The 15648-nt window shown below is 53.8% G+C and overlaps 1 protein-coding gene across 2 annotated transcripts; it reads right to left on the reverse strand.

The window, feature by feature from the left end:
• Nucleotides 1–860: 860 nt before the first annotated feature.
• On the reverse strand, nt 861–9260 carry FXR2 (FMR1 autosomal homolog 2). Of its 2 annotated transcripts, XM_069949735.1 has the most exons (15): nt 8564–9260; nt 6111–6163; nt 5842–5935; nt 4822–4893; nt 4611–4750; nt 4432–4525; nt 3894–4010; nt 3601–3771; nt 3450–3528; nt 2511–2617; nt 2166–2252; nt 1516–1678; nt 1361–1432; nt 1139–1212; nt 861–1014 (listed from the first exon to the last, which is right to left on the reverse strand). In XM_069949735.1, the coding sequence occupies exons 1-15, from the start codon at nt 8699–8701 to the stop codon at nt 1000–1002; spliced, it is 1476 nt and encodes a 491-aa protein (XP_069805836.1). In that variant the 5' UTR covers nt 8702–9260; the 3' UTR covers nt 861–999. The 2 variants fall into 2 exon arrangements, with proteins under 2 accessions (XP_069805836.1, XP_069805917.1); XM_069949816.1 differs by lacking the exon at nt 6111–6163 and having other exon boundaries at nt 8564–8652.
• Between the last annotated feature and the right edge of the window lie 6388 nt (nt 9261–15648).

The raw sequence follows: 15648 nt of genomic DNA on the forward strand, positions 1-15648 counted from the left end.
TCTCTCCCTCCCTACTCAGTGCCCTGCAAATGTATTTATTGAATACATTTATGGGATACTTTGGGGTGCAAGGACACTTGCTCCCCAAAGTATTCCATAAATGTATTCATGAAGTCACAAAAGTACAGTACATAACATTACATTCACATACTATAATTCCAATGGAGTGTCCAGCAGGGGCGCACTATATATATATAGAAGTCAATGGTACTCATTAACTTCTATATATAGAGCGCCCCCTGCTGGACACTCCATAGGAATTACACCATTCGTCGTGACGTCACTAGATCTGAGAGAATTCTAACACTTCCTGATACACTAAATTAAGGGAAATAGCAGTATATGAGCATTTCCCATAATTAATGTACATTAGAAAATTGTATAACTTTCCATAATTAATAACATATAAAAAAATTATTTTGTCCGGACTTCTCCTTTAAGAGGTTCTGTCAGTGGCCAGCCATCATGCTCAGCTCCAGACACTGCCAGAGTGTACAGCCCCCCCCCCCCCCCCCCCCCCCCCGACAACCAGTCCGGCTTGGTTGCTAGGGGTACCATGGGTATAGTCTGCATAGTATAACGTCTGCTATATGCTGGGTGTAATAACCTCTCTCTCTCTCTATATTATAATATAGATATATATATATATATATATATATACACTACACACACAGTACCACTTCTCCTGTCCTGTATGCTGGGTGTAATCCTCAGTATTATATATACATATACATATATATACACACACACACACACACACACACACACACACACACACACACACACAGTGCACAGTACCACTTCTCCTGTCATATATATGTACAGTGCACAGTATAACTTCCCCTCAGTAGTAGATATGAAGCAGAGGCGGTGGCGGGCTGGGTTATAATTCACAGTATATTTATAGATCTGGCTGGAGAGACACAATATAATACACAGAGCAGGAGATACGAGGGGAGGAAGCGGCAGCCGGAGCCGCCAAACACCAATCTTCATCCGTCATCCAATTGTCTCCTACAGAGGAGGAAAAACACAGGATTCCTACATGTTATAGGGTCAGTGATGTCACACACACACACACACACATCATAGGGTGGGTGATGTCACACGCTGGTCTCCGCCCCTCCCCCGCTCTCACCTTCATATTACTTCCTCTTGTGCGTCTTCGGGATTCTCTCTTTATTACGGGGCCGTCTGTTCTGGACACTTGATCTGCGGGAGAGAAGACCCCAGTATAAATCCTCTAGTCCTCGTGCCCCTTAGATTATGGAATATTGGCCCCCGGAGAGAAGTGACAGTCGGGGGGGGGGGGGGCGGGGTGGAAGTGGCAGTCACCTTTCACCCCTCTCCCCAGTCTCACCTGCTTCTTCTGGCTGGGGGGGCTGCTCACCAGAGTCGGGGGGCTTGTGGTTTCTGTGCGGCATCTTGTTACCTGAGGAGGAAGGGGGTGGAGTCAGGGTTGTACCATGTGATGTGCAGGTGGTGGGGATGATGGGAGTTGTAGTCGGTTCTTACCGTTCCCCTGTCTTGCTGTGTGGTTGGGGCCGTTGTGGGAGGTGCCGTTCATCTGGGCCGCTCCTTTATCCTTCTCAGTCCTTGGCGCCATTGTCCTCAGTCCTCCAACACTCTTCAGCTGGTCCTCAATATGAAGACGCTCCATCCTGAGCTGCTCCAGATCCTGGGGGTGGGGGGGTACGGGACAGCAAGAGATCAGCTGCACAGTCCTCTCTATCCCCTCCCTGCACTCATCTCTATGATCATGGGGAGAACTGTGTGATCATACAGATACAGCAGCACAGTCCTCTCTATCCCCTCCCTGCACTCATCTCTATGATGATAGAGGGATCTGTGTGATCATACAGATACAGCTGCACAGTCCTCTCTATCCCCTCCCTGCACTCATCTCTATGATCATGGAGAGAACTGTGTGATCATACAGATACAGCAGCACAGTCCTCTCTATCCCCTCCCTGCACTCATCTCTATGATGATAGAGGGATCTGTGTGATCATACAGATACAGCTGCACAGTCCTCTCTATCCCCTCCCTGCACTCATCTCTATGATCATAGAGAGAACTGTGTGGTCATACAGATACAGCTGCACAGTCCTCTCTATCCCCTCCCTGCACTCATCTCTATGGCAGAAGGAGAGAGACAGACAGACCTGAAGGTAAGCGATCTGATACTCCAGGAGCGCCAGGGCGTTGCTGATACTGTCCTGTGTGCCCACAAATACGAACGGCACCGACCCCTGGAAGAGGAGGAAAGAGATAAAGGAGATGTGTGTATATATTATATATATATATATATATATATATATATATATATATATATATATATATATATATATATATATATATATATATATATATATATATACACACACATACGTACGTACGTACGCACGCACGCACGCACACACACACACACCCCTACAGCTGCTACACCAAGTGTCACCACCAGGGGTTACAGTGGCTCATGGACCCCAGGAGAGACCACCGGCCATTACCTCCTTCTTTTGCTCCGTCTTGTCTCCAGCCTCCACCCGGACCCGGACGATGCCCGATTTATCCACAATCTCCTGGATGACGCTGCCGTTCTTCCCAATCACTTTACCTGAGGAAAAGGAGAAGACGACATGAAGACACCGGGCCCCTCACCCATCCCCAGAGCCCAGAGAGGGGGGAGGGGTACAGGCCGGGCCCCTCACCCATCCCCAGAGAGGGGGGAGGGGTACAGGCCGGGCCCCTCACCCATCCCCAGAGCGGGGGAGGGGTGCAGGCCGGCCCCTGACCCATCCCCAGAGAGGGGGAGGGGTACAGGCCGGGCCCCTGACCCATCCCCAGAGAGGGGGAGGGGTACAGGCCGGGCCCCTGACCCATCCCCAGAGAGGGGGAGGGGTACAGGCCGGGCCCCTGACCCATCCCCAGAGAGGGGGAGGGGTACAGGCCGGGCCCCTGACCCATCCCCAGAGAGGGGGAGGGGTACAGGCCGGGCCCCTGACCCATCCCCAGAGAGGGGGAGGGGTACAGGCCGGGCCCCTGACCCATCCCCAGAGAGGGGGAGGGGTACAGGCCGGGCCCCTGACCCATCCCCAGAGAGGGGGAGGGGTACAGGCCGGGCCCCTGACCCATCCCCAGAGAGGGGGAGGAGTACAGGCCGGGCCCCTGACCCATCCCCAGAGAGGGGGAGGGGTGCAGGCCAGGCCCCTCACCCATCACCAGAGCCCAGAGAGGGGGAGGAGTACAGGCCGGGCCCCTCACCCATCACCAGAGCCCAGAGAGGGGGAGGGGTACAGGCCGGGCCCCTCACCCATCTCCAGAGCGGGGGAGGGGTACAGGCCGGGCCCCTCACCCATCCCCAGAGCGGGGGAGGGGTACAGGCCGGGCCCCTCACCCATCACCAGAGCCCAGAGGGGGAGGGGTACAGGCCGGCAATCCGCACTCACCCACTAGGGAGCGGGGCACTTCCATCGAGCCCTCTGTGAATTCCAGATATCCCCGGGCCTGGCGTACGGCCTCCTGGGTCTGTGGAGAAGAGAAGAGAGTTAGAGCGGTGGGGGGAGGGGTGGTATAGAGCGGTGCCAGGGCGGCCACTACCTCGCCAAACACCCGAAACGTGAAGGTCTCCTCATCCAGCTCCACCGCCGTCACCCCAGGGACCTTCCGGGCCTGCTGGATGTTAATACCGTGAGCGCCAATGGCCAATCCAATGAGATCCTCCCGAACCTGGAACTCCTCCCGATACGCCACCGCCAGCTGCTTACTGACCTGCAAATACACAAGAGGTGGCTGTATGACCTGCAGGGGGCGGTGGTCTCCCCAAGCAGCCTCTCCTGGTCTAGTCTCCTAGCCCCTCCCCCCAGCCTCTCCTCCCCCCCCCCCCTCCCCACCTCCAGCTGTTTGGCGGCCTCCTCCTTCTGGGCTATTAGCCTCAGCTTGTTCCGGAGGGCGCGGATGTGCATGTCGCTGAGCAGGGTTGAGCGCTTGATGATTGCGTCATCTGTGGACTAATAGAGAGAGAACACAATGTTACCCCAAAACAGAGAGACATCGCATGTCCCCCCCCATCCTGAGACATCGCATGTCCCCCCGCTCCATCCTGAGACATCGCATGTCCCCCCGCTCCATCCTGAGACATCGCATGTTCCCCCGCTCCATCCTGAGACATCGCATGTCCCCCCCCATCCTGAGACATCGCATGTTCCCCCGCTCCATCCTGAGACATCGCATGTTCCCCCGCTCCATCCTGAGACATCGCATGTTCCCCCGCTCCATCCTGAGACATCGCATGTTCCCCCGCTCCATCCTGAGACATCGCATGTTCCCCCGCTCCATCCTGAGACATCGCATGTTCCCCCGCTCCATCCTGAGACATCGCATTTCCCCCCCCCCCCGTCCTGAGACATCGCATGTGCCCCCGCCTCTCACCAGGACGAGGAGCTCGGTGCCCGTCTTGTCCAATAAGACACAGTTGGCTCCGACCACTTTCTTGAACTCCTTGTGGGCATCAGGACTGGCGGCTCTGCAGGGAGGAAAGGGAGGGTGAACAGGGCGAGCACCTCCGGCAGGGGGCAGGGCGAGCACCTCCGGCAGGGGGCAGTACTCACATGGTGCGGACGTCTTCGGGCAGCGGCAGGCTGTATTGGTAGAAGCTGGCGGCCTGGTTGGGGTTGGGCGGTCGCAGACGTTCCCGGCTCACAATCTCATTGAAGGGCGCCTCATAGACGTAATATTCTACCACATAAAACTGAGGGAGAGTAAGAGATGGCAGCACAGCTGGAGCACACAGACGCCACATGAGCGCACACTCATACTCACATCTCCCTTCATCATCCGCACGCGGGCCGGCCACCAGCCCGAGCTCTCCTGATCCCCGGCTCGAGAAATCACCTGAAATAAAGGGGTCAGAACATGATACCCCCACCTCTCCCCACCATCTGGTCACCCCCCACCCCGGCCTAACACCACCTGGTCACCCAGCTCCACCGGGTCACCCCCCACACCACCACCACTGGGTCCCGGCCCCCCCCCCCCCCCCAACACCACCTGGTCACCACACCCCGCTCCACCTGGTCACCCCCCCCCACCCCGGCCTACCTCCACCAGGTCCCCCCCACCCCGGCCTACCTCCACCAGGTCCCCCCCACCCCGGCCTAACACCACCTGGTCACCCAGCTCCACCGGGTCACCCCCCACACCACCACCACTGGGTCCCGCCCCCCCCCCCCCCCCAACACCACCTGGTCACCACACCCCGCTCCACCTGGTCACCCCCCCCCACCCCGGCCTACCTCCACCAGGTCCCCCCCACCCCGGCCTAACACCACCTGGTCACCCAGCTCCACCGGGTCACCCCCCACACCACCACCACCGGGTCCCCCCCACCCCGGCCTAACACCACCTGGTCACCCAGCTCCACCAGGCCACCCCCCACCCCAGCCTACCTCCACCAGGTCACCCCCCACACCACCACCACTGGGTCCCCCACCCCACCCCGGCCTAACACCACCTGGTCACCCCACCCCGCTCCACCTCCACCTGGTCACCCCCCCCCACCCCGGCCTACCTCCACCGGGGCCCCCCCCCCACCCCGGCCTAACACCACCACCGGGTCACCCCCCCACCCCGGCCTAACACCACCACCGGGTCACCCCCCCACACCACCGGGTCATAAGCCACCCCGCTCCACCTCCACCGGGTCACCCTCCACCCCGGCCTACCACCACCTGGTCACCCCCCACACCACCGGGTCATCAGCCACCCTGCTCCACACCACCTCCACCTGGTCACCCCCCACCCCACACCACCTCCACCGGGTCACTCCCCACCCCGGCCTACCTCCACCTGGTCACCCTCACTGATATCACATGAAGAGGAGTCTGGGGCAGGCAACCGGACATCACAGAAGGGCAGACGTGTCTCCGGCATGGAACTGTCAGAAGAACATCCAGCATAGTGAGGAGGGGGATACAGGAAGGGGGGGGGGGACACGGGAGGGCAGATATGGGGGGTACACGGGAGGGGGTATACCGGAGGGCAGGTGACTGGGTTACATGCAGTAGATAATGTAGTTGCTGGCAGTCTCCAGCAGGTGGTGCTGTACTCACTTGTTGGGGTACACAGCGGTGACCGTCCCCTCCTGCACATCCTGGACGTAGGCCTACAGAAGAGACAGGAGGAGATCACACTGAGGGGCCATCACCTGCAGGGGGCGACTGTAGGAGCAACCTCAGGGGTGTATGGGGGGATTGTAGGTAATTGAGGGGCCTAGGGTCCCTATTAGGATCGGGATTTTACGGGAGGTATATATACAGCAGTGCTTCTCAAACTGTGAGGCGCCCCCTAGCTGTTGGTGAGGCGCAGCTGGGGAGGGAGTAGTCACTAAAGTAACTATAATCTGCACAATCCTTTCCCTGACTGCAACAATCTCGGGTTATGGGACATTGTCGGCTCATTCTGCACTTATTTTATGTGACTAGGAGACAAATGGAGGGAAGACTGAGGCCCCGGCCTCCTCCCGGTCAGTCTGGCGAGGCCCCGGCCTCCTCCCGGTCAGTCTGGCGAGGCCCCGGCCTCCTCCCGGTCAGTCTGGCGAGGCCCCGGCCTCCTCCCGGTCAGTCTGGCGAGGCCCCGGCCTCCTCCCGGTCAGTCTGGCGAGGCCCCGGCCTCCTCCCGGTCAGTCTGGCGAGGCCCCGGCCTCCTCCCGGTCAGTCTGGCGAGGCCCCGGCCTCCTCCCGGTCAGTCTGGCGAGGCCCCGGCCTCCTCCCGGTCAGTCTGGCGAGGCCCCGGCCTCCTCCCGGTCAGTTTGGTGAGGCTCCAGTAGGAAAGGTTTGAGAAGCACTGATATACAGTATACATCTCGGGGTGACTATGGGGGGCAGTATATGACTATGGGGGGCAGTATATGACTAGGGGGGGCCAGTATATGACTAGGGGGGGGGCAGTATATGACTGGGGGGGCAGTATATGACTATGGGGGGGCAGTATATGGCATGGGGGGGCAGTATATGGCATGGGGGGGCAGTATATGGCATGGGGGGGCAGTATATGGCATGGGGGGGCAGTATATGGCATGGGGGGGCAGTATATGGCATGGGGGGGCAGTATATGGCATGGGGGGGCAGTATATGGCATGGGGGGGCAGTATATGGCTATGGGGGGGGCAGTATATGGCTATGGGGGGGGCAGTATATGGCTATGGGGGGGGCAGTATATGGCTATGGGGGGGCAGTATATGGCTATGGGGGGGCAGTATATGGCTATGGGGGGGCAGTATATGACTAGGGGGGGGGCAGTATATGACTAGGGGGGGCAGTATATGGCTAGGGGGGGCAGTATATGACTAGGGGGGGCAGTATATGACTAGGGGGGGGCAGTATATGACTAGGGGGGGGCAGTATATGACTAGGGGGGGGGCAGTATATGACTATGGGGGGCAGTATATGGCTAGGGGGGGCAGTATATGACTAGGGGGGGCAGTATATGACTAGGGGGGGCAGTATATGACATGGGGGGGCAGTATATGACATGGGGGGGCAGTATATGACATGGGGGGGCAGTATATGGCTAGGGGGGGCAGTATATGACTAGGGGGGGGCAGTATATGACTAGGGGGGGGGCAGTATATGACTATGGGGGGCAGTATATGGCTAGGGGGGGCAGTATATGACTAGGGGGGGCAGTATATGACTAGGGGGGGCAGTATATGACTAGGGGGGGCAGTATATGACTAGGGGGGGCAGTATATGACTAGGGGGGGGCAGTATATGACTAGGGGGGGGCAGTATATGACTAGGGGGGCAGTATATGACTAGGGGGGGCAGTATATGACTATGGGGGGGCAGTATATGACTAGGGGGGGCAGTATATGACTAGGGGGGGGCAGTATATGACTAGGGGGGGGCAGTATATGACTATGGGGGGCAGTATATGACTAGGGGGGGGGGCAGTATATGACTAGGGGGGGCAGTATATGACTATGGGGGGCAGTATATGACTAGGGGGGGGGCAGTATATGACTATGGGGGGCAGTATATGACTAGGGGGGGGCAGTATATGGCTATGGGGGGGGCAGTATATGGCTATGGGGGGGCAGTATATAGCTATGGGGGGCAGTATATGACTAGGGGGGGGCAGTATATGACTAGGGGGGGGCAGTATATGACTATGGGGGGGCAGTATATGACTAGGGGGGCAGTATATGACTAGGGGGGGGCAGTATATGACTAGGGGGGGCAGTATATGACTAGGGGGGGCAGTATATGACTATGGGGGGCAGTATATGACTATGGGGGGGCAGTATATGACTAGGGGGGGCAGTATATGACTATGGGGGGGCAGTATATGACTATGGGGGGCAGTATATGACTAGGGGGGGCAGTATATGACTAGGGGGGGCAGTATATGACTATGGGGGGCAGTATATGACTATGGGGGGCAGTATATGACTAGGGGGGGCAGTATATGACTAGGGGGGGCAGTTTATGACTATCGGGCTCTTGAGGTGCACCTCTCGGGGTATCGGAGCCCGGGACGCCCCGGTCCGGCCGCTCACACTCACGGTATAGAAGGCTCCTCCCGGGCCCCGGACCTCCACTTCGATCCCGTCCATGCTTCCCGCAGCTCCCAGCTTCATGTGAACACACCGACTCTCCCGGCAGACGATTGGTGGCAGGAGGAGGCCCGACTGAATGCTCATTGGCTGGAAGTTGTGAATCCTCAGCACTGATTGGTCGCAGCTGCAGTGTCTTCACCAATCACTGCTCGGAGAGCTCACTAGGGAGTGACACAGCCAGCACGGCTCGCTGATTGGCCGTAAGAGGTTAGTGGGAAGATGGCATTGGACGAGGTGACGCATGCGTCTCAGGGTGAAAGGCGTGGAATACCACCTCAAATGGGCGGGGATTATGGAAATCTGTTATCTGATTGGCCAAGAAGTGTCGTTATGGAAACCGAAACATATAAGGAAAAGATACAAAAATAGAAGCATGTCTGCGTGATGATTGGCTGCAGCCATACGGGGGCGGAGAGTTCACCATAGTCCACACCCCTTTATCACTCTGTGATTGGTTGGAGTGTTCTGCTAAAGGCTGGGCGTGAATGATGTCATCGATGTTGGGCCCGCCCCCTAAGTCTCCCGTCAGCAGCTGGGAGTGCGTGGTGCAGCGTCACGATTCTCCATAGTATTCAATGAAGCAACACAAACCGGCGGAGAGGGCGGAATCCGGGCGATGGTCAGGCATGTGATCAGGGTCCCACGTGATCAGTCACATGATCAGGGGTATGGCGGCTGGGAGGAGGACTGGTGTCCTCAGAGGCCCCGCCCCCTGACACAGCCGGATTAAAGGCCCCGCCCCTGAATCAGATGTCTTACAGGCCCCGCCCCCGGGACTCAAACGGATTAAAGGCCCCGCTCCCTGACCTACACGGATTACAGACCCCGCCTCCCTGACCCAGTTGGATTACAGGCCCCGCCCCCAGGACCCAGACGGATAAAAGACCCCGCCCCCTGACCTACTCGGATTACAGGCCCCGCCCCCAGGACCCAGACAGATAAAAGACCCCGCCCCCTGACCTACACGGATTACAGGCCCCATTACACTGAGCGATTATCGTCCAATACTGAATGTTTCAGCCGATAATCGTTTAGTGTAATAGGAGATAAGGATCAGCTGCTAGTGGGCTGCCTGGGCCATGTAGTGCTCACCCCCCGGCTGTTACATGTAATAGGGCGTTACTTCCCGCCCAGCAGGCCAGCCGGAGATACGGCCAGGGGCATGAATGGGATCAGTATAAGGCTATGTTCACACTAGGTAATTGGCATAGCCTTATCTTCTGCGGCCGCCATTCAATGTCAGTTCACACAATGAAGCGAGCGGCTCCGGCCTTCATTCTGTGCTGTGGGAGGTTCTCATGCCCCCGAAACAGAACCCTGCCGCCAAAAGATCATCCGCTACTGCAGTCACGGGGTCAGTGATCAGTATATACCTGTACAGTCCATCAGTGATCAGTATATACCTGTACAGTCCATCAGTGATCAGTATATAGCCGTACAGTCCATCAGTGATCAGTATATAGCCGTACAGTCCACAGTATATAGCCGTACAGTCCATCAGTGATCAGTATATACCCGTACAGTCCATCAGTGATCAGTATATAGCCGTACAGTCCATCAGTGATTAGTATATACCCGTACAGTCCATCAGTGATCAGTATATAGCCGTACAGTCCATCAGTGATCAGTATATAGCCGTACAGTCCATCAGTGATCAGTATATACCTGTACAGTCCATCAGTGATCAGTATATAGCCGTACAGTCCATCAGTGATCAGTATATAGCCGTACAGTCCATCAGTGATTAGTATATACCCGTACAGTCCATCAGTGATCAGTATATAGCCGTACAGTCCATCAGTGATCAGTATATAGCCGTACAGTCCATCAGTGATCAGTATATAGCCGTACAGTCCATCAGTGATCAGTATATAGCCGTACAGTCCACAGTATATAGCCGTACAGTCCATCAGTGATCAGTATATAGCCGTACAGTCCATCAGTGATCAGTATATACCTGTATAGTCCATCAGTGATCAGTATATAGCCGTACAGTCCATCAGTGATCAGTATATACCTGTACAGTCCATCAGTGATCAGTATATAGCCGTACAGTCCATCAGTGATCAGTATATAGCTGTACAGTCCATCAGTGATCAGTATATACCCGTACAGTCCATCAGTGATCAGTATATACCTGTACAGTCCATCAGTGATCAGTATATAGCCGTACAGTCCATCAGTGATCAGTATATAGCTGTACAGTCCATCAGTGATCAGTATATACCTGTACAGTCCATCAGTGATCAGTATATACCTGTACAGTCCATCAGTGATCAGTATATACCTGTATAGTCCATCAGTGATCAGTATATACCCGTACAGTCCATCAGTGATCAGTATATACCCGTACAGTCCATCAGTGATCAGTATATACCTGTACAGTCCATCAGTGATCAGTATATACCTGTATAGTCCATCAGTGATCAGTATATACCTGTATAGTCCATCAGTGATCAGTATATAGCCGTACAGTCCATCAGTGATCAGTATATACCTGTACAGTCCATCAGTGATCAGTATATAGCCGTACAGTCCATCAGTGATCAGTATATACCTGTATAGTCCATCAGTGATCAGTATATAGCCGTACAGTCCATCAGTGATCAGTATATAGCCGTACAGTCCATCAGTGATCAGTATATACCTGTATAGTCCATCAGTGATCAGTATATAGCCGTACAGTCCATCAGTGATCAGTATATACCTGTACAGTCCATCAGTGATCAGTATATAGCCGTACAGTCCATCAGTGATCAGTATATACCCGTACAGTCCATCAGTGATCAGTATATAGCCGTACAGTCCATCAGTGATCAGTATATAGCCGTACAGCCCATCAGTGATCAGTATATAGCCGTACAGCCCATCAGTGATCAGTATATAGCCGTACAGTCCATCAGTGATCAGTATATACCCGTACAGTCCATCAGTGATCAGTATATACCCGTATAGTCCATCAGTGATCAGTATATAGCCGTACAGTCCATCAGTGATCAGTATATAGCCGTACAGTCCATCAGTGATCAGTATATAGCCGTACAGTCCATCAGTGATCAGTATATAGCCGTACAGTCCATCAGTGATCAGTATATACCTGTACAGTCCATCAGTGATCAGTATATACCTGTACAGTCCATCAGTGATCAGTATATAGCCGTACAGTCCATCAGTGATCAGTATATACCTGTACAGTCCATCAGTGATCAGTATATACCCGTACAGTCCATCAGTGATCAGTATATACCTGTACAGTCCATCAGTGATCAGTATATACCTGTACAGTCCATCAGTGATCAGTATATAGCCGTACAGTCCATCAGTGATCAGTATATACCCGTACAGTCCATCAGTGATCAGTATATAGCCGTACAGTCCATCAGTGATCAGTATATAGCCGTACAGCCCATCAGTGATCAGTATATAGCCGTACAGCCCATCAGTGATCAGTATATAGCCGTACAGTCCATCAGTGATCAGTATATACCCGTACAGTCCATCAGTGATCAGTATATACCCGTATAGTCCATCAGTGATCAGTATATAGCCGTACAGTCCATCAGTGATCAGTATATAGCCGTACAGTCCATCAGTGATCAGTATATACCTGTATAGTCCATCAGTGATCAGTATATAGCCATACAGTCCATCAGTGATCAGTATATAGCCGTACAGTCCATCAGTGATCAGTATATACCCATACAGTCCATCAGTGATCAGTATATAGCCGTACAGTCCATCAGTGATCAGTATATACCCGTACAGTCCATCAGTGATCAGTATATGATCAGTATATAGCCGTACAGTCCATCAGTGATCAGTATATACCCGTACAGTCCATCAGTGATCAGTATATAGCCGTACAGTCCATCAGTGATCAGTATATGATCGGTATATAGCCGTACAGTCCATCAGTGATCGGTATATAGCCGTACAGTCCATCAGTGATCAGTATATAGCCGTACAGTCCATCAGTGATCAGTATATACCTGTACAGTCCATCAGTGATCAGTATATAGCTGTATAGTCCATCAGTGATCAGTATATAGCTGTACAGTCCATCAGTGATCAGTATATAGCTGTACAGTCCATCAGTGATCAGTATATGATCAGTATATAGCCGTACAGTCCATCAGTGATCAGTATATAGCTGTACAGTCCATCAGTGATCAGTATATAGCTGTACAGTCCATCAGTGATCAGTATATACCCGTACAGTCCATCAGTGATCAGTATATACCTGTACAGTCCATCAGTGATCAGTATATAGCCGTACAGTCCATCAGTGATCAGTATATAGCCGTACAGTCCATCAGTGATCAGTATATACCTGTATAGTCCATCAGTGATCAGTATATAGCCGTACAGTCCATCAGTGATCAGTATATAGCCGTACAGTCCATCAGTGATCAGTATATACCCGTACAGTCCATCAGTGATCAGTATATAGCCGTACAGTCCATCAGTGATCAGTATATACCCGTACAGTCCATCAGTGATCAGTATATACCTGTACAGTCCATCAGTGATCAGTATATACCTGTACAGTCCATCAGTGATCAGTATATACCTGTATAGTCCATCAGTGATCAGTATATAGGCGTACAGTCCATCAGTGATCAGTATATACCTGTATAGTCCATCAGTGATCAGTATATAGCTGTACAGTCCATCAGTGATCAGTATATAGCCGTACAATCCATCAGTGATCAGTATATACCCGTACAGTCCATCAGTGATCAGTATATAGCCGTACAGTCCATCAGTGATCAGTATATACCTGTATAGTCCATCAGTGATCAGTATATAGCCGTACAGTCCATCAGTGATCAGTATATAGCTGTACAGTCCATCAGTGATCAGTATATACCCGTACAGTCCATCAGTGATCAGTATATAGCCGTACAGTCCATCAGCGATCAGTATATAGCTGTACAGTCCATCAGTGATCAGTATATAGCCGTACAGTCCATCAGTGATCAGTATATACCTGTACAGTCCATCAGTGATTAGTATATACCCGTACAGTCCATCAGTGATCAGTATATACCCGTACAGTCCATCAGTGATCAGTATATACCTGTACAGTCCATCAGTGATCAGTATATACCTGTACAGTCCATCAGTGATCAGTATATACCTGTACAGTCCATCAGTGATCAGTATATAGCTTCATACATGGACTCTCCATACAGTGAGCGGTGTGTATTGCGGTGTTCTTCCTCGGGGGGCGCTGTGGGGTCACAGGGATGTGGAGAGCAGGGACCACCCTCAGCTTCATCCTCCCCCGGCTGTAGATATGTCGCTCCTCCTCTGTGTTCTCACAATCACTAGGAGCAAAGAAAGTGTGAACAAAGCCGAACAGTGTCACCATAAGAGAGTAATAGGTATGAGACACACGGGGGCGCCGAAACGTTACCAAGAGTTATAACCAAATAATATATATATATATATATACGGACACATGGTGATGAGGAGTGCAGCTCTGGAGGTGAATGCTGTCTCCCAGTCTATATATACAGACACATGGTGATGAGGAGCGCAGCTCTGGAGGTGACTGCTGTCTCCCAGTCTATATATACAGACACATGGTGATGAGGAGCGCAGCTCTGGAGGTGACTGCTGTCTCCCAGTCTATATATACAGACACATGGTGATGAGGAGCGCAGCTCTGGAGGTGACTGCTGTCTCCCAGTCTATATATACAGACACATGGTGATGAGGAGCGCAGCTCTGGAGGTGACTGCTGTCTCCCAGTCTATATATACAGACACATGGTGATGAGGAGTGCAGCTCTGGAGGTGAATGCTGTCTCCCAGTCTATATATACAGACACATGGTGATGAGGTGGGACGGGCGGTCACTTGGTGATAGCGGTGGGACGGCCGGTCACTTGATGATAGCGGTGGGACGGCCGGTCACTTGGTGATATTGGTGGGACAGCCGGTCACTTGATGATAGCGGTGGGACGGCCGGTCACTTGGTGATAGCGGTGGGACGGCCGGTCACTTGATGATAGCGGTGGGACGGCCGGTCACTTGGTGATATTGGTGGGACGGCCGGTCACTTGGTGATATTGGTGGGACGGCCGGTCACTTGGTGATATTGGTGGGACGGCCGGTCACTTGGTGATATTGGTGGGACGGCCGGTCACTTGGTGATAGCGGTGGGACGGCCGGTCACTTGATGATAGCGGTGGTACGGCCGGTCACTTGGTGATAGCGGTGGTACGGCCGGTCACTTGATGATAGCGGTGGGACGGCCGGTCACTTGATGATAGCGGTGGGACGGCCGGTCACTTGATGATAGTGGTGGGACGGCCGGTCACTTGGTGATATTGGTGGGACGGCCGGTCACTTGTTGATATTGGTGGGACGGCCGGTCACTTGATGATAGCGGTGGGATGGCCGGTCACTTGGTGATATTGGTGGGACGGCCGGTCACTTGATGATAGTGGTGGGACGGCCGGTCACTTGATGATAGCGGTGGGACGGCCGGTCACTTGGTGATATTGGTGGGACGGCCGGTCACTTGATGATAGCGGTGGGACGGCCGGTCACTTGATGATAGCGGTGGGATGGCCGGTCACTTGGTGATATTGGTGGGACGGCCGGTCACTTGATGATAGCGGTGGGACGGCCGGTCACTTGATGATAGCGGTGGGACGGCCGGTCACTTGGTGATATTGGTGGGACGGCCGGTCACTTGGTGATATTGGTGGGACGGCCGGTCACTTGATGATAGCGGTGGGACGGCCGGTCACTTGGTGATATTGGTGGGACGGCCGGTCACTTGGTGATATTGGTGGGACGGCCGGTCACTTGGTGATATTGGTGGGACGGCCGGTCACTTGATGATATTGGTGGGACGGCCGGTCACTTGGTGATATTGGTGGGACGGCCGGTCACTTGATGATAGCGGTGGGACGGCCGGTCACTTGGTGATATTGGTGGGACGGCCGGTCACTTGGTGATATTGGTGGGACGGCCGGTCACTTGGTGATATTGGTGGGACGGCCGGTCACTTGATGA

Source organism: Dendropsophus ebraccatus, chromosome 1 (genome assembly GCF_027789765.1).
Source record: "Dendropsophus ebraccatus isolate aDenEbr1 chromosome 1, aDenEbr1.pat, whole genome shotgun sequence".
Taxonomy (NCBI): Eukaryota; Metazoa; Chordata; class Amphibia; order Anura; family Hylidae; genus Dendropsophus; species Dendropsophus ebraccatus.

What these genes read in the sequence shown, in the direction of transcription:
- FXR2 (XM_069949735.1), bottom strand. Translation starts at nt 8,701, where the DNA reads ATGAGCATTCAGTCGGGCCTCCTCCTGCCACCAATCGTCTGCCGGGAG. An exon ending in CGGGAGGAGCCTTCTATACC is followed by an intron (nt 6,164 to 8,563) that starts GTGAGTGTGAGC and finishes TCTCTTCTGTAG; the next exon opens with GCCTACGTCCAGGATGTGCA. An exon ending in CACAGCAAGACAGGGGAACG is followed by an intron (nt 1,433 to 1,515) that starts GTAAGAACCGAC and finishes CTTCCTCCTCAG; the next exon opens with GTAACAAGATGCCGCACAGA.